This window comes from Delphinus delphis, chromosome 15 (assembly GCF_949987515.2).
Source record: "Delphinus delphis chromosome 15, mDelDel1.2, whole genome shotgun sequence".
Taxonomy (NCBI): domain Eukaryota; kingdom Metazoa; phylum Chordata; class Mammalia; order Artiodactyla; family Delphinidae; genus Delphinus; species Delphinus delphis.
Window position 1 is genome coordinate 86713764 of NC_082697.1, and position 18108 is coordinate 86731871.

The 18108-nt window shown below is 57.7% G+C and overlaps 1 protein-coding gene across 3 annotated transcripts in view; it reads left to right on the forward strand.

Moving 5' to 3' along the window:
• The window catches only part of MAD1L1 (mitotic arrest deficient 1 like 1), a 315793-nt gene that overhangs the window by 200499 nt on the left and 97186 nt on the right, over positions 1-18108 (forward strand). For all 3 annotated transcript variants that reach the window (XM_060032547.1, XM_060032548.1, XM_060032550.1), the window contains one exon: positions 11444-11532. In XM_060032547.1, coding sequence (XP_059888530.1) covers positions 11444-11532 — 89 coding nt within the window. The remainder of the gene's footprint in view (positions 1-11443; positions 11533-18108) is intronic.

Genomic DNA, 18108 nt, shown 5'->3' on the forward strand with positions numbered 1-18108 from the left:
GGCTGGAGGCTGGCTGCCTCACCACAGAGGCCCTCGTGTCTCAGGACGAGGCTCCTCCCCCGGGAGGGAAGTGAGCATGCGCGCGGGGCGGGGGCGGGGCGGCGTTAAATGCGTCTCCTGTTTGGGGCAGCGTCCAGGGGCGGAGCCTGTGCTGTTCTGTGATGTGCGGCCGGCCGTGCTCCCCACCTTCCCATGTGGACGTCTTCACTTCCTCCCTGTTGGGCCCCCCAGGCCCTTCTGCTGTCGCTGAGCACATGATGTCCTCTCACCCTTCCATGTCCTTCGTCATGCTGTTCCCACCTCCTGGAATGTTTCTCCAGTCCCGCAGAGCCTGCTTCCCCCTCAGGACGGAGCTAAGTGCTCCTTGCAGCGGTGCCTGTTGCTGCCCCGTTGTGTGGACGCGCTGTCGTCCCACCGCATTCGCTCGAGTGCACTCTGACCATCAGCATCGCCACCACTGTTGTCCACGGCACAGGCGTGGTTTGGGGACTGACGCTGCAGCCACTGCAGGCTGCGCGCTGCACACGGATCATCTCAGTTCAGTCCTGCCCCCCAGGTGGTCATTGTGGAGGAGCTGCAGCGAGCAGGCAGGTGGCCGGTGGGGCGCAGACCCTGTGAGAGCACCGTGGGCACCGCGCTGCCTCCTTACGCCAGTTAACCTGTGGGGCTGGGCCTCGCCCGGGGCCGGCACCAGGACGCGGTGATAAAGTGTGTGCTGAGTAACTGGACGCGGACGCGGAGGAACGCAGTGCGTCCCCGGGGTCTCCCAGTCTGGGCACCCAGTCTTGGGGGTTTGCCCAGTTTGCAAAGGTCTCATTAGAAAACGTGGGTGATTTAAACTTTTGCCTTGCGAGGCCCTGCCTGGCTCCTAGAGACACAGCCAGCGGAGGTGGCGGCATGACGGCTGGCCTGGGCGCGGGGTAGTGCCCGCCGTCCCTGCACGAGCACAGCTCGCAGCCGCTGTCACCGGGGCCTCCGCATGGCTTTCACACCGGACACAGCACAACCTTTTATCATTTTCCTTCTCAGCATCTTGTTGGGTGTTCTCCCATCTTCCGTCCCAGGGAAGGTCTAGAGCTCGCTTGCCAGGTTTCAGGTGGGCCTCCTGGTGGACTCGTGCTGCGTGGACGGGTTCCCACGGGCAGCGCCAGCTCCCTGCAGGGTCGGTTCTTCTGTTCTTCCCGCTTGGAGCGCCCTGCGGCCGCGTGTTCACAGCTTCTCTCACGACCTCACCTGAGTATGGTTGTTTTCTTCTAGCAGGCCTTGCACGTTTCTTGTTAGCTTTATTCCCGGGTGTTTTATCCTTCCTGTTACTTGCTTGTTGCTTTTTCACCCCGCTGCTAGGTCCACTGCCACTGGGTGACCTGGGGTCGCGGGAAGGTGGGCACTTGAGACGTGGACACTGAAAACCCCAGAGGGTCCCTCCCACAAAACTGTAACAGCCGCAGACTAGAAACTGGCTAATTTATCTGCTAAAGTCATGGGCATAACTCCACGGGGGAAATCACGTACGACAGACGTCCCTCCCTCACCCGGCTCTGAGCACGGGCTGTTCTTGTGGCTCGCGGACGCCTCGCGTCTCCGTGGGACCCTCTCTGGCGTAGCGCTGTCTCGTCTCCCGCTTTCTTACTGTGCAGCGTTGAACGATTTGCTGCTCACCGCGCTGAGTTCACAGCGTCTTCACGGCCTCCCCGCGCGTTTGCCTAGACGTGGTTTGCTCCCGGCGTCCCTGCACCCGTGGCTGAGCCACCCTGGACCATCTCTCCAGCCCCTGGTCCCCAGGGATTTTGTGAGAGTTCTCTTTCTTAGCAAATGTGCCGACTCAAGAAATGGCCTTCTAGGGTGGAAACTCTGCAGCTGGGCTTCTTTTTTTCTGAGGTGAAGGTGTGTCCCAGCTCAGGTCAGCAGCTGGGTGAGCCAGTGGTGGCTGCCTGCGGCCTGTTGCACCGGTGTGTCCTTCTAGGCTGGGATGGAAGTTGACAAGGGAGGTCCATTTCAGACCCTCCCACCCTCACCAGGAAGCAGCAGCCCCTCCAGAGACCTTCCTGGGTGCTTGACAGGTCCAGAGCTGAGCAGAACAGTGTGCTTTGACCAGGATTCCCCTCCTGTTTTTTTTTTTTTCTAATTAATTTTTATTGGAGTATAGTTGCTTTACAGTGTTGTGAGGATTTCTGTTCTGCTCTCAGCATCCTGTCTTCTCTGGGAGCCCTGGGAGCCCTGCCAGATGGGGGCTCTGGGGAGGAGGCAGCAGCCTGGATCCCTGGGCTGAGGGCCCTGTGTGGGCACCTCTGGAAGCCCGGGCCCTCAGCCCCATCATGACCGTCTGTGGGGCTTGACAGGGGCTGGGCTCCTGTGGTGAAGCTTGTGTGCAGCTCGTGTGCGTGAGCACCCTTGCCTGGTGCTCAGCCGTGGCCGTGTTAGTTAGAGTCGCTGTCGGGGGAGGGGAGAGCACGTCCCCTGCTCCCCACACTGGCTATTGCTTTGTGGGACTGGGTACCCGCCCCCCGCCTGGGCATGAGCTGCCACCCTCTTGAATTAAACTGAAGCTCACGGTCTCTGTTTGGAGGTCATGCTGCATTAGCGAGCTCTCCTTGAGGACCGTTAGCATTGACGTCTTATGACACGGCGAGGGAGGGGCCTTGTCAGCAGAGGGACGCAGGGCAGTGCAGGCGGCAGGTCCCTGCGGGGCCCGGGCTGTGCCGGAGCAGCGCTCTGCTGGGGTGACCATGCCTTCCTGAGGGCTCCGCCCAGCGCCCCGTGGACCCAGAGACTGCAGCCTGGCTGCGGGGAGCAGCACTGGTCCCTCTCGTTCTTCCTCGTGGTTCAGTCCTCGGCCCGAGGGCCTCGTTTCTCCGCGTATGCCGTCGGCTTTGTGGGTTCCTCAGGGGCCCCCTGCCCACCCCGTGCCGTGGCCTCTGGCTGCCTCGGCCTCCCGCACTCCTGGCTCTGCCCCTCCCCCTGGCTTGTGCTGCGTCCTGGACTCTCCTCAGACCGGGCGCCGGGTCGGCCTCGTGGTCCCCGTCTCTCTGGGATCCTGTTCGTGTTGCCCGCTGTTCAGTGCTTGTTCCAGGAGGGAGGCTCGGTGGTATCCCAGGTCCCCCGTCGCGGCCAGAAGCACCGTCGCCTGGCTCTGGTGTGAGCGAGGAGGCCGGCAGGGCACAGTCACCGGCCGGCCTGGGCTCATCGCCGTGTCGTGGAGGATGTGGCTGTCGCTCTGGGCCTTGGGGGGCCGGGGGGGCCGGTGGGCCAGGTGAAGAGGCACGGAGGGGTCTGTTTGCACAGCGGCCCGACTCCCTGTCCCGGCGTGGGGCACGGGGCGAGGCGGGGGTGCGGTTTTCCGGGGGCGGGACTGGTGCTGGGGGCACCCAAAGCCTTCATGCAGCCCCTGGTAGGCAGCCCAGCCGCGGGGGGTCCTGCCCCCTCCCCAGGGCCCTTCCAGAAAGGTCTGCCCTGGCCCTGCTTTCCCCGGCTCCCTGGAGCGCGGGCGCTTCTTCCCGAAGGTGCTGGACCGTGCGTTGCTGCTTTAGGGTCGCCCCAGCACAGAGATGCGTAAGAATCAGTTGACGAAACCAAAGTCGGTGTACCCTGGCACGCTTCCTGCTTTCCCGGTTTTCACGCCTCTGGGTCCGGGTCCCACTGGGTGCCCCTCCTCCTCCATCTGGAACCCCCTCCCTGCATGCCCGCTCTTACCTCTCCTGGGGCCAGCCCTTGGCATCCCAGGAGGACGTTCCATGCGTAGGTGCCTCCGCTGCCCCCGAGATAGCGGCCTGTCTCCCCCCGGGCACAGACTCAGTTCATTTCTAGTCGCATATGTTGCCCTGTGATCCAACCCTGCTGCAGATGGAGGGTCAGGGTCGACCCAGACAGTCCCTCCGAGGAGAACCAGCTCTCAAGGGCCCTTGGGTCCTCGATGGCCGTGGAGACTTGGAGTGGGCTGGAGAGGTCGCTGTGGCAGACGTCCTGAACGGCAGGAAGGCCTTTGCCTCCGCCAGTCTGGGGGGCCTTTGCAGGTGCTGCCCCCAGGGCTCTTCCTCAGGGGACGGAGTTGAGCGGGAGGGAGATTCAGGCCGTGGCGGTTTTGCTCCGTGCACGTGGCCTGGCCACCAGGTGAGGCTGGCCCGTGAGACCCAGCACCCTCTGATAGCAAACGCTTTGTCGAATCCCCTTCCTTTCCCATCTACACATGGTTTTACAAATGTCAGTTTTCAGTAGTGTCTACATGTAGGACAAAGAGGAAACAAAAGAAAAATAATTTATAGCAGTGTATGTTTCATCATGGAGATGAAATTCGGAAACGAGGAGGGGAGGCCTTCAGGGAGGAGGCGGCTCTAGCTGGCGGGAGTGTGGGCTGCGGTGCAGGTGACCCCAGGAGACGCTCTCCTTTGGAGTGCTGTCCACCGGGAGGTAAATCTGCCGTTGAATGGGTACCGCAGCGGAGCTCTCAGCCTTCGGTCATTTAGCAGCGCCCCTCAGAAGAGGTGGTCCAATTAGGCCTTGTGTTCTTTTTCTACAAACAAACTTCAAATACGGACTGCTGTCAGTGAAGTACGAAATAGGTAGTAGCAGAGCGCGGTATGGATGTGTTTCCCGTGCTCCCTTGTCTTCTTCCTGTGCCAGGGCAGCCGCTAACCAGCCCTCGTGCTTCCAGCTGCAGCCGGGCCCGGCCTGAGGGGGTCCCACCCCGAGACGCGTGGGGGGCTGGGGAGGGGCGGGCCACAGTCAGTGTGTGTGTACAAGTGTGGGTGTGAGTGTGCTAAAGTTGAAGGCACGTTAGTTATGAGTCCAAGGTTACCGGTCAGACTAGAAGGGCCTGGTTTTCTGCTTCGAACGCTGTGCTGCAGGTCAGCATTTCCCTCTTCCCTCCCGGAAACCATCCAGAAGTACTGAGAAGAGTGAAAACCACAAAGGCAAACTGAAATTTGGGCAGAAAAGAAATACAGCTAAAGCCCAAGCCTCCACAGAGGAGGAGAAGGGCCCCCAGCCGGGAATGAGCAGGGGGTGTGCAGGGAAGGAGCCCTGGGCCAGGCTGGCGGGGCAGCGGGGTGGGCGGGAGGGGGAGGGGAGGTCTCAGTGCCCCTGAGCTGGCGGAAGGCAGAGGGAGGCAGCGAAGGCGAACGGAACTCACACCAGACCCTTTGTTGGGATGTAACGTCAGAGGAGACGCCCGTGGTTTCCTCCGTGTAGCCTTTGTACAAAGCCAGACTGAATAAACCTCATCATGGACAATGAGTAATAAAGGCAGCATCACACAGTTTCATAAAACCAAAAATTGTGTAGAAAAACAAATAACAGGAAAAATTTCACAGAAAAAAAGTTGACACTGAGCAGGTGAGAATTGTACCTGAACATTTTGCCAAGAAATAAGACTTGGCAATCGGGTAGAATCCATGAAGCTGGGACCAAGTGCAGGCACTCAAAGAGGGGAGGGGAGGCCAGAGGAAGAGAAGAACCCGGAGCTGCAGACCTCGGGGCGGAGCCAGAGGGGCGGGGGGGGGGGCCGGGGGGGGTCAGGAAGGCGAGGCGCCGGGAGGACCGCAGCAGGAGTTGAGTCTGGTTGGAAGGGTAAAGCCAATGTACAGTGTAAACGGTCCACATTCTAGTGACTTAGAGTTGATGTAGTCAGTAAGATACCTGGGAAGGGAGAAGATGCTGGGAAACGTAAAATTGTTGGTATTCTCATCATCAGAAGCTGACGATCAAAACGTACTGTCTAAAGATGACATCAAGCAGAAGCGTGTTTAAGTGTAGAAAGGTGAACACTGAGAAGGGTGATACGTTTGACTAGTCAGGTACTTGGTGCAGGAAGTTGATCGGAACAGTTGGAAACGAAGTATAGGTATCATAGGAAGTCAGAAGTTACAAAAACAACCACTAGAATGAAAAATATAAACCTTTCCAAGTATCAAGAAAATTTCACACACAAAGGCAAGCAAGACAAAAAAGCCATAGAATAAAATCGTTTTGAGTCATGAGACAAAGCGAACAAAACAGTACAGATCCAGAAGTAACTCCAAACAGATGTTTTATCAAAATATAAACGGGCGAAATTCACCTGTTAAAAGGGAAAGACTTTCTGTTTGGATTACCAAGTAAAGCCTAAAAAAGTCGGACAGTATAGGATGCAAAGGCACGTGGGCAGTTGTACACAGAAAGCAGAGGTCATAACCTTGATTGCAGTTACATTTCCGTTCAAGCCAAAATGCATTGCAGAAAACGGTAAAGGTACAGATGAATATCTGTGTCAACTAAATACCATCAGTGTTCAGAAAAGCAAAAAAAGAGGAGAGCTTCAACAGGACATTGTCAAGGACACCAGTAGTGGAGAATTTTTTTACCTCTTAATCCCCGATAGAGCAAGTGGGCAAAGAATAAGTAATAGCAAGAAATACAAGATCTGTGATAGATATATACAGAGAGACAGACACACACACCCCCGACTCTTAACCCTGAAACTAAAGAACGCTCTTTTTAAAGAGGGCTCGTGGAAAACATTAACAAAACTTAATCATGTGTTAGGTAATAAAGAAAACCTTTATAAATTCAAATAGGTAGAATTAGGACAGATAACTTTTTCTAATCGCAGTGTGATGAAGTTTGAATTTAAGAGCACAACTAAAAAAAGAAGCAGCCCCTAACACTTGGAAGCTAAAAAAAGAAGTAGAACAAAAAACTGTCTAAAACAATGCTCGGGCCAAAGAAGATGATATGCAATTCAAAAGTGCATAAAATCTAGAAAATAGTCACAATGGAAACTCTTCAGAGCCCGTGGGAAACAACTAGAGCAGTGCCCAGAAGGAAAACCACAGGTTTAAATATTTATGTTATTGAACAAGAAAGAGTGAATATATATGGATTAAACACCCAGTTCAAGAACTTGGAAAACAGAATAAACCTTAGTAAAGGAAAAGTAGTGTAAAGATCAAAGCAGAAGTTAATGAGAAAGTGAAAAATGGTAGAAATAACAAATCGAAATGCCTGTGCTTTGAAAACAAACCAGTAAAACGTATTAATTATTCACAATCTAGTAAAAAATTAGCAGAAAGATCACCGCCCAAAATAAGAAACAAGAGTAATTAGCTCCGAGTTACTGACTCGGGGCAGGGGTGTGTGCGTGTCCTGGGCTGCCAGAGTCTCTGATCTGACCTGGACGCGGTTCCCCAGGGACGGACGGGCAGAGCCATCGAGCTGGACTCACAAGGTGTGTACCGCCCTGTGTGCAAGCTTCACCTCAACAGTAAGGAAGATAAACGAGAACAAGAGAGACAAACCTCGGCAGAATTACTAGGTCTACGTGAACTCCGTAAGAAGTTAAGGGTTACGTCACAGCGCCATTTAAAATAAAAATCCAAATGAATAGCTTTCTAGGGAAATACAACCTATCAATCCCGACCCCAAAAGAGATGTGCAGTATTAGAGCCTTCCTTGGTATCCTGGAGACACTAGTCATCCGCCTGAGACAAGAGGAAGAGCTCCAGGTGCCTGCGTTGTGGAGGAGGGCGTGATCGGGGCGAAGACGGTCGGCCGACAAGCCTCGCCGTCAGCCTGAGGCCCTAGTGAACGGGTGGGCAACAAAGTTAATGTGCAGAAATGGGACAAGTCCTGTATCTACAGAAACAGCAAGTTAGACAAGGAAGAAAGTACTCCCGCGTATAACAGCAAGAGGTGGAAAGACGAAGGGCCCCGGACGGGCCTGCGGGTCGAGAAGGACGTGCCGGCTCTGCACGCGGCCGAGTCCTGGGAGCCTCGGCCTCACCTTCTGCACAGCCCTGGTTTTGTGAAAAAGGGTTGTTTGGTTTATTTTAATGTGGGGTGGGTGGGGTGGGAGAGAGGATCCCAGGATTCTTGTCAACAGAACAGGATGTCAGAAGCAGACCCAGTTACAAACAGAAAGTCAGTGAGTGAGTCCCTGGGGGACGATGAGCCCTTTCTGTACCGAAGCAGGGACGTCCGGGCCCCCAACCTGAAACCCAGCAGGACGCTTCGCGCCTTCCGGGAGGCAGACGTCCCCCACCACCGGGTTCCCTGCCTCTTGTCCATAGAAGATCTTTAGCCTCCTAGGCTGTCCCCAAGTTCCAAAGCGCAAATTTTATCAGGAAAGTGAGAAAATACAGAAACAAAGGAAAACAGTCAAGACAAGATGATAATAAGAGGTTAGCCCTGGAATGAAGTCAGGGACCTCTAGGTCCTCCTAGGGCTGTAGATGATATCCTGGGCCGGGTCCTCGCGTTGTTTTGCAGACATTAAAACCCTGCCTAGTAGAGGAAGTTAACTGCGTGCTGACCACCAGCATGTCGACACCAGACCAGTTGGAAGCAGAAGGTCGATGATGTTGGCTCCCAAACTACCACCCAGTTACCCCCGCCAACAGATCTGAAGAATGTCCACGAGCTGATCAGACACCCGCAACCCTCACCCCTGACGGTGTCTTTGAAAACCCTTCCCTGGAAGCTGTCGGGGGGGCTCGGGGCTTTTGAGCGCGAGCAGCCTGTGCTCCTTGCTTGGCCTGGCGCCAGGCGCCCTGCAGTAGACACTGCCCTGTCCTTCACCACAACACGGCCTCAGCAGGCTAGCTTTGCCCTGGGTTGCGCGGTAACAACCCCAGGGCTGTGGTGACATCGGATGGAACTGCAGGCAGATGTGTGGCTCTGAGGACTCGTCCTGCAGGTCAGCTCACACTGTGGGTACCGGTGTGTCTGAGCCGCCAGGTGGGAAGCAGGTCAGACGTTGGTCGGCAGGAGGCTGGCCATTGGGATGGTTCCAGGAGCCACAAAAGTGAACAGGGAAGCTCCCTCTGTGCTAGTCTGGAAACACCTCCAAATGTGTTCCGTGAAAAACTCAACGTACGAAACGAGGTGTAGGAAATCTTCCATTTTTGTAACAAATCAATTTAAGAGAAGGGAAGAGCGTTGACCTTTTAGCTGGTGAATGTGTGAGCTGAGCCCGGGAGATGCAGGCTGCAGGAGGGGACGGGGCGAAGTGGGAGAGAGACCTCTCCACGTGCACCCGTTTCCATGCGACACCTGAACCTTAGCTCCTGAGGCTGCAAAGCGTTCGCCGGATCCAGGACAAGGTGCTGCCGGGCCTCGGGCAGGGCCTGGCACCAGGGCACCGGGACCATGCATCTCCAGGAGAGACCACCATCATGCTCTGCTGCACGGGCACGTGGTAGCCGGGGGGTATCTGCCTCTCCTCTGCTCAAGAGGTCAGCCCCCGCCCCCAAAAACAGAGAGAGAGAGAGAGAGCAGCCCAGACTGGACTGTCGGGCCCTATGTCCCCGGGAGAGAGTCTTCCTGGTCCAGTGAGGTTCGTGTCTCTGCTGGTCTCTTTCACTGTGGCCATGAGGCTGGACACAGTGAGGGCAGGGGCTTGCTGGGTGCCCACCCACTGGCCACCAGCTAGGAGGCCGGGTGGTGTCAGAGAGGAGCGACAGGCCTGGACACTCGGGTGAGGGGCAGGGCAGCGTCCGTGCGTCGGGACAGCTCGGTTCCTGGGAGGAGCTTCATCTGAGCCCCAGGCTTCTGAGGTAGAAGTGAGGGGCCACTGGACACGGTGGGTGTCACTTCTCCTCGAATACGCACGGTTTTGTTCTGCTCGTGACGCCACGTTGCCCAGGCGTCTTTGGTGCTTGCTTGTGAAGCGGGCCGTCACCCCGACGGGGGGCCCAGCTGAGAGCGCCGCCACCGCCTATCGGGGTGCAGCTGGCGAGGCGGGCACTGGGCTGCGTCCTTTCGGCACCCGGAGAGGCAGTAGGGGTTGAGCGTGCGGACCCGCGTGTAACTCACTTGTGCCGAGGCTCTTCCGGGAGCTGGTCCGCCGGGAGCTGGTCCGCAGGGCGCTGGTCCGCCGGGAGCTGGTCCGCCGGGAGCTAGTCCGCAGGGCGTTGGTCTGCCGGGAGCTGGCCCGCCGGGAGCTGGCCTGCAGGGCGCTGGTCTGCAGGGAGCTGGTCCACCTGGGAGCTGGCCCGCCGGGAGCTGGTCCGCTGGGAGCTGGCCCGCCGGGAGCTGGTCTGCTGGGAGCTGGTCCGCAGGGCGCTGGTCCGCAGGGAGCTGGCCCGCAGGGCGCTTGCGCTCGGTGTCCGCTCCAGCCCTCAGGCTTCGGGCTCCTGGGTGTGCGCTGGTCCCATTTAGGGGCAGGGTTTTCTCCAGGGACCTGATGACTAATTGGGGCGCCATAAAGACCAGATGTTTGGGGCCCAAGAATTCCTAAATCAGGTCGCCCCAGGAGGACCTTTCCAAGAATGGCCTGGAGGGAACGTTTCCAGGAGGAAGCACTGCAGGCGTTAGCCTGTCCGTTTAGGCCGGGAGGGCAGATGAAGGAGACGCGCCCCTCCCTCTCCTCCCCTCTGCCCAGGGCTGCGGGTCCTTGCTTGTCTGTCACAACACCTTTCCCACCAATGCAGGGCACGTGCTGGGATGTGAGCTGGGAGCTCTTGGCCGCCCTGGGTTAAGGGGCAGGTCGTCAGCCATGCAGCCTGGACAGTGGTGAAGCCGGGGCCACAGACCCAGCCTCGGGGACCGGCCGCCTCACTCACGGCTGTTGCCTGTGGCCAGTGTGGGCGCCACGAGGGGTCCTGCCCGCATCCCCTGTCCCCTCAGGGGCTCAGTGGAGAACTGGGTGGGAGGTTAAGGGCCTCTCTCTGGGGTGTCAGGACACAGCCGGACAGCCGGCAAAGCAGGAGTCCCCGGTGCCGGCGGCGGGCGGCACACCAGGGCTGAGAGGGTGGGCAGGCGGGTGGCCGGGCGCAGGCCAGGAAGAGCGGAGCTTGATGACAGCCCTCTCTCCTCCAGGCGACCCACACGCGGGGACTGGGTTGCTGTGGGGTGGGAGGCCCTGAGGGCGGACTGGAGAACGGCCAGATCCCGGCGTGAGGACAGTGGCGCCGTGCCTGCAGCCGGCTGCCGGGGCCCACCGCGCCCTTGCACGCAGGCGTCTCATCGGGGGCCTTCGGAGCCCAGGGCAGCGGGCGCTGGTGTGGGAGAGCGCTCTGCCCCCGCTCGGGGCCGCCCGCCCCGTTTCTGCTCCTCCCCGTGGGTGCGCGCGGGAGTCTTCTCCCTGCTCTCCTCCAGCCTCGCCGTCCTCCCCACGCCGCCCCCACCGTGGGTCCCTTCCCAGCGGTCTGTGCGTGGCCTGACATCCTGTAGAGGAATTTGAAGTCACAAGATAAATAAAGTATCAAGATATCAGAGCCGATCAGAGCGTCGGTGCGTCTAGAACCTGCTCTGTCCAGCCGCCGTGGCCCCCTCTCCCCGGATCTCGATGTCCCCCCACGCGCCCCTGTGGCCGTGTCTGTTGCTGCTCTGGAAACAAGAAGGAAAACCCAGGGAGGCCCTGTGTTTGCGGGAGGCCTGGCGACCGGCGGGGCGCCGGGGAGAGGGAAGCGGGTGCGCCTGCAGATTCCTGGGGCCCGTGGTCCGCGCTCAACCCCTCCTGTGCTTCCTCGCAGCTGGAGATGGAGCTGAAGATGCTGAAGGCCCAGGCGGGCCCGGCCGAGCAGAGCTTCCTGTTCTCCAGGGAGGAGGTGAGCTCACTCAGGTACGTCCCGTCCGCAGGGCTGCCCCCGCCCCGGTGTCGTCTTCACAAGTCACCTCCCGTCCTCGCGGCTCACAGCCCCGCTGCCCCGTCTGGCCTTTGCTCAGCCCCCTTCCTCAGGTGGTGCTGACAGCCAGGCCTCCCTCTGTCTCAGCAGACGGCAGGCCACTCCTGTCGCGGCGCTGTCTGCGGGGACACACCTACGGTCCTGCGTGTGTGTGACGACGGGCAGTGCGAAGTGCAGCAGGGGCGCCCGGGCAGGTCTGGGGGGCTTCCGGGTGGGTGCCCGTGCGTGGGGCTGAGGGCGCATGGGAGGACGTGCTCGCTGGCGGCCGGGCAGCCGGGCCAGGCACAGGCCAGACCCGCCGGCCCTGGTGAGGCTCGTGGCCGTGTTCCCGTGAGCAGCAGGAAGCCGTCCAAGGTTTCAAAGCAGAGGAGTGACATCTGAGCCGGGTGGGGAGGCAGGAGGGGAGCTGCCAGCACCTGCTGAGCCCTCGCTGCGGGGTCAGCCCTCAAGCTGTGGGCCGAGGGTCCTCCGGGCGCCCCCTTCACAGCGCTTCCTGGTCCCCGCCGCACCGGGCGGCCTCCTGCCCCTGGCACCCCTTGCTCTGCTGCCCTCGCCGCCTTCCGTGTCTGAACGGTCAGCCCTTCGTTCCTTGTGCCTCGGTTTCCCAGCGTCGCACGCGGTGACTGTGGGTCAGTGTCCTCCACACAGCTGAGGGCATCCTCGGCTTTCCCAGGAAGCCGCACGGGGCCCCCTGAGGACAGGCGTCCCGGGACATGTGGCCCCACCGTCACCCCCTCACGGTCGGGAGGGCTACAGGGACTCCAGGGCCCCCGCCCCCGAGTGAAAACCCAGGCAGCCTCCACCTCCCTGGTCCTCTCCTTCTCCCACGGATCCAGGAACGCCTGCGCCTAAGGGGTCAGTGCAGAGGAAGGCTGTGAACCCAACGGCCTGCCGTCCGTCACCCGCCCTTCGGCCTTCCCTGGAAGCCTGTCCGGCCAGGGGAGCCTGGGGCCCAGGGCTGGCCCTGCCCACAGGGGGCACCTGGGAGCCCCTTCCTCCCGAGGATGGGGGTGAGGACAGGGTGGGCACGGCGTGCCTTTGTCACGCACACAGGTGGAGCTGCTGTGCATAGGTTGCGTGTGTGTTAACATACATGTCGCGTGTGTGACGCGTTAAGTGTGTGCACGTGACGTTTTAAAGCGTCACTCTCTTGAGGAAGGAAACTGGGGAAAGTTCAGTAAAGATTTGAGTGGCAGCGGCCGAAGGGCTGTCTCAGCTGGAACAAGGCTGGGCTCCTGCGTCTGTGCTGGCGGCTCTGGGGGATCCCAGGTGCTGTCTGGGTTTAGCATCTGGATAGACTTGCTCGTCCTGGAGACCGGCGCCTGCCCGCCCCGCCCTCCGGTGCCCTCACTGCCGCCTGGGGCCCCCCACCTGCCCACCCAGGCCCGTTCCAGCGCGCAGAGTCCCCCGCTTCAGGGGCTGGGGGGCACTGGGGACGCCCCCTCCCCCCAAGGATGGCGCTGTGCTGGGCCTCGCCCCCTCCCCTTCCGGACTGCCAGGGGCTAGATTCCTGTTATTCTTTCTTTAGAAAACTTACTGAACGGATCCTTGCTGAGCACCTCTGCTCCGGGTCTTACACTGCCCTCGATCAGGAGACGAGTGTTGGGTCCCGGGAGCGGGCGCGGCCGAACACGGACGTGGCTGCACGGTCACCCCCCGCGACCCAGGCCCTGAAGCCAAACGCGCCTCCGTGGACCTGGGCCTGGGCCTGTGGACCTCAGCGAGGGGTGCCCTTTGAAAGGCAGCCGTGGCCGGGGTGAGGCCCCCAGACCCTGGTGCTCCGGGCTGAGGGCAGCCTCCCGCTGCCCCTCCGCACCACGTGCAGCTCCGCCAGGAAGCCCGTTGGTTGGCCAGCAGGACCCTTCCGCCCGGGCTGCAGGCACACTGGGAACCAGCGTTGGGCCTCTCCGCCCACCTGCTGCCCGGCTGCCAGCAGCCACGGGGTCCCCGCCTGGACCGTGCGGGGAGCCGGGGCCAGGACCCCGTCTCTCCACTCCTTGCGCTGACCCTGCGGTGGGTGCGAGGGGCAGCCTCCCCCCACCGGGCAGAGCCTCTGGGTCTGGGTCCTGGCCCGCCTCGTGCCTTCTCTCTGGGGGACCGAAGAGCCGTGTGCCGTCCGGCGCCCCGAAGTGCGACAGAGACGCGCTCTGGCGGCCCGGTCTGCGCCGCGTGCTGGACACCCGGAGGCCTTTCGTCTGGCGCCTCTCATCCCCACCTCTCGGGAGGCGTCTCGTCTCCCTTTGCTGCTGCTGCTTCTCTGAAACTCTCACCTGCGTGTTGAGCTTTCTGAATTCTTTCCGTGAGAACGTGTTTGATCCTACTTTCCATCGTTTGCTTCTGCATCCTATAAACTTACCCCGAATTTATCACCCGCTCTCTTTTACTTCCTGTCACGCTGTTAGTTTTCTGAGACTCTTTTGTAGTGTTGCCGTTGCTGTTTTATACTTAGAACACGTTCACTGACTCCTTGACGTTAATCATGAAGCTCTCTTCTGTCCGCACAACCTGCTTCCTCTAAGTTGCTTTCTTTCTGTCACCATGGTGGTCTGGGCGTAGGTCTCCTGTTGATGTTCTCCTCGAGGCCCTGGTGGTACCAGCCATCTGCTCACGGGGAGGGGGGACACCGAGCAGCTCCTGGACCCACCCTGGGCCTGGTGGACTCCCTGCGGCTGCACTAGGTTGAACGTGGCCATTTCACTGGGAGCCTCAGGACTGGCGTCTGGGTCCTGTCTTCGGGGAAGACGCCTACCTGGAGGTTGGGCTGCCAGCTTCTGGGCGTGTAGCTGGGGACAGGACCGGCAAGCTCGGTGTCACTGTGGGGACGTCCCCTCGGTCCCCTGTTGACCCGGGTAACTTTGCCCTCTACCTGGTACCCTTCTGCCCGGAGACCCGCTGTCTTCTCTGTAAAGAAAATGAATTTCCGGTCTTCTTCAGAGGCAGGGGAGAGACACATAAGATCAGATGCGGAAGAGGATGTGCAGATGCTGGATTTTGAAAAGATCTTTAGCTTCTGGTTCTGGTCAGCTGGAGCAGCCGCGTCATGCCCAGGTCCTCCCCTTACAACCCAGAACCCTTTGCATCACACCAACCGAGGAAGGCCCGGGCAGGGGCTCAAGGGTGGCCTTGAGGACCCTGGGACTTGGCGAGCTCCCGAGTTACCTCAGCTGCACTTTGCCTGGATCAGCAACAAGATACACACAGCTCCCAGGAAAGCCTCTTCCCCCGCGAGGGGAAGCCCTCTGACAACACCGCCCCGCTTTAGCCAAATGCCCAGGAAAAACCCGTCCCCTTCCTGCCCCATGGCACCAGCACGCAGGCCCACCCGGCAGTGCCACTGGGCCAGCAGGGCTTTCGGTGACCACCGGCTGCAGCAGGCAGTGGAGTGTCAGCCCAGGGAGTGTCAGCAGGGCTGAGCTGATCCTCTGGGGCAGCACTGGAGCCAGAGTGCGATGGCGGGGGCTGGTCACCCTTCCTGTCACTGACTCGAGTCAGAAGGCTCGGCACACAGTTCCTGCTCCCACCCTGGAGCAGCGGGGCGGCCCTTGTTCACCAGCCCTGGTGTTGGTGGACCAGTGGGGAGCCCAGCTGACACCACCCTGTCTGCAGGGTCTGCTTTTGCAGCATCGTGTCAGCAGGGACTTCCACCTCCTCCTGAGCCGGGTGGTTGCCGCCAGGGGAAGGTTAAAGAGGAGGAGGTCTCACAGCGTAATGCTTGGGGTGTCCAGGATGCAGTAAAAGCCCCTTATCCTGTCCAGAAGCAGGGCAGCTGTAACATGAACAAGAGAAGACAGTCATCAGACACCAACGCCACAGTGACTCGGGTGGCGGAATTACCCAATGACGATTTTAAAGCAGCATCGTAAAAATGCTTCTGCAAACACTTACACATCCTCTTTAAACAAATGAAAAAATGGTAAACCTCAACAAAGAAATAAAAATTGTTTTTTTTTTAAAAAAGAACCAAACAGAAATTATACACCTGAAAAATACAATAACCAAAATAGAAAGCTCATTGGATATGCTCCACAGTAGACTGCAGACGAGAGAGAGAATTGTGAACTCAAGGGCAGATCAATAGAAATGATCTCACCAGAGCCACAGGGAAGCAGACTGAAAACAAACAGGAACAGAGCCTCGGGGACCTGTGATGAGGGGACACAGTGTGGGACTTTGCTTAATTGGGGTCCCAGACAGGGAGAAAGGGATCGGGGCTGGGAAAATACCTTAAGAAGTAATGACTGAAAATTTCCCAAATCTGGTGAAGGGCATAAAACTACAGATTGAAGAAGCTAAGTGAAGCCCTCACAGTATAAAACTAGAGAAATCCACACCATGACACCTGCTAATTAACCTTCTGAAAATTAAACACAAAGGAAAAATCTTGAAAGAAGCTAGAGAGAAACACGGTAGCATCTCCAGGGACATGGATCTGAGTGACAGCTAGTTTTTCATCTGAAGCTGTGGAAGCCAGAATGAAGTGCACAGTTTTCAAGTTCTGAGAGAAAAGAACTGTCAGCCAGTGGAAGTATCCTTCAGGGATGAAAGGAAAAGCAAGACATTCTCAGACGAAGTGAAACTAAGAATTTGTCACCAGCACACCTACCCTTAACGAATGTCTAAGGAAGCCTCCCGAGTAGGAGGGACATGGTAACAGAGGAAAGCTTGGAATTCCCGAGGGGAAGGAACAGGGGCGTGGGTAAAAACAGGGAGAAGTATGAGAGACGGTCCTCGCGTTTTTCTGAAATCGTACTCGAGGTCAAAAACCCGTAGCGTCCCGTGATGCTGGTGACAGAAGAAACGCACAAACCCATTCTTATGTTAAAGTGGGGAGAGGGATATGTCAGCCCCAGGAGGCCAAGTCCCCTATGTGTATCTTAATAGCTTCAGCAACCACTGAGAAGTATCTGCAATGCAGAGTGCTCAGAACACTACAAAACTGTACAAGTAACCTGCTGGCAGGCCAGAAAAGAGAAACAGAGGAGTTGGGAACAGGGAATGAGCAGAGAACATACAATAAAGTGACAGATTTAAGCACCAGCAAATCAGTAATTCCTTTTAAAGTAAATGATCTAAACACACCAACTAGAAGATAACAGAGCGGCAGAGTGGGTATGAACACACGACCCAGTTGTAGTTTATCTACAAGACTCAACTTCAGCGGTAACAACAGAGGTCGGTTGAAAGGAAAAGGATGAGAAATGATGGACTATGGAAACATGAATGTTTTTAAAGTAGGTATGGCTTATATTAATGGAATAATTTCAGGTAAAATACGGTGGACAAAAAAGGGACATTACATGAGGCTCAGTCTGCCAAGAAGATACAACGATCCTAAATGTGTGTGCGCCAGACGACAGAACTTCAGAACTCGTGAAGCCCAGAGACGGACCTGAGCGGAGAAACGGACAGACCCACCCGTGCAGTCCAGGACCCCAACACAGCCTCTCAGACGTCGTAGAACTTCCAGACCGTAAAGCAGCCAAGACGTGGAAGAACTGAGCACCGCCATCCACCAGCAGGACCTGACCCGCATCCAGGGAAGGCGCGTGGGCAGCGCACCTGGAAGGCCAGCGGCGTGGACCGCACCCGGGGCGTGGAACAGACCTCCGCAAGTTCAGGAGAATCGGCTTCATACCCTGTGTGCTGTCTGACCAGAAGGAGCTCAAACCAGAAGTCAGTAACAGAAAAACAACAGGGGAATCTCCTAACGTTTGGAGATTAAACAACACACTCTTAAACAAATAGGTCGAGTGTGGAAGAGGACATCTCAAAGGAGAGATAAGTACAGCTGACTGATGGTGAAAACACACCTGTCGGAGTCTGTGGGACAATAAGAGTCAGCGCCGAGAAGGCGGGTGCACAGCACTGAACGTTTGCGTTAGGAAAGTGGGGAGGTCTCCGATTTCTATTCCAGCCTCAAGACCCCGAAAAAAGAAGAACAAAATAAGGCCAAAACAAGCAGAAAGGAGGAAATAATAAAGGGCAAAATATAATGAAATTGAAAGGAGAAAAACAGAAAATTCTTGAGGCAGAAAGCCAGTTCTTTGAAAAAAAAAAGTCAATAAAATTAATAAACGTCTAGCAAAACTGACAAGTCTGGAAAGAGAAGACACAGGTCATGAGTATCGAGCGTGCACAGGGTGTCTCTGCAGGCCCTCGGCTACGTAGAGGACACAGGACACTGAACAGCCCCAAGCTTGCCAGATCATTAACTGGGGGCAACGGACCAATGCCTCAGACACCAGAGACTACCAAAACTCAACCAAGATGAAACAGGAAATCTGAATCATCTTACAAACATTAAAAACTTGAATTCATGATTAAAATGTTCCTCCAAAATATGTTGCCAGGCCCATATGGTGTCCCTGAAGAATTGTAAACATTTAAAGAATAATTAACATCAGTTTTACACCGTCTCTTTAGAACACAGAAGAAGAGGTTACCGGGGGTGGGGGTGGGGGGATGGGTGTCTCCGAGGAGACGGTGTGCGTGGGCTCAATGGCGGCGGTGTT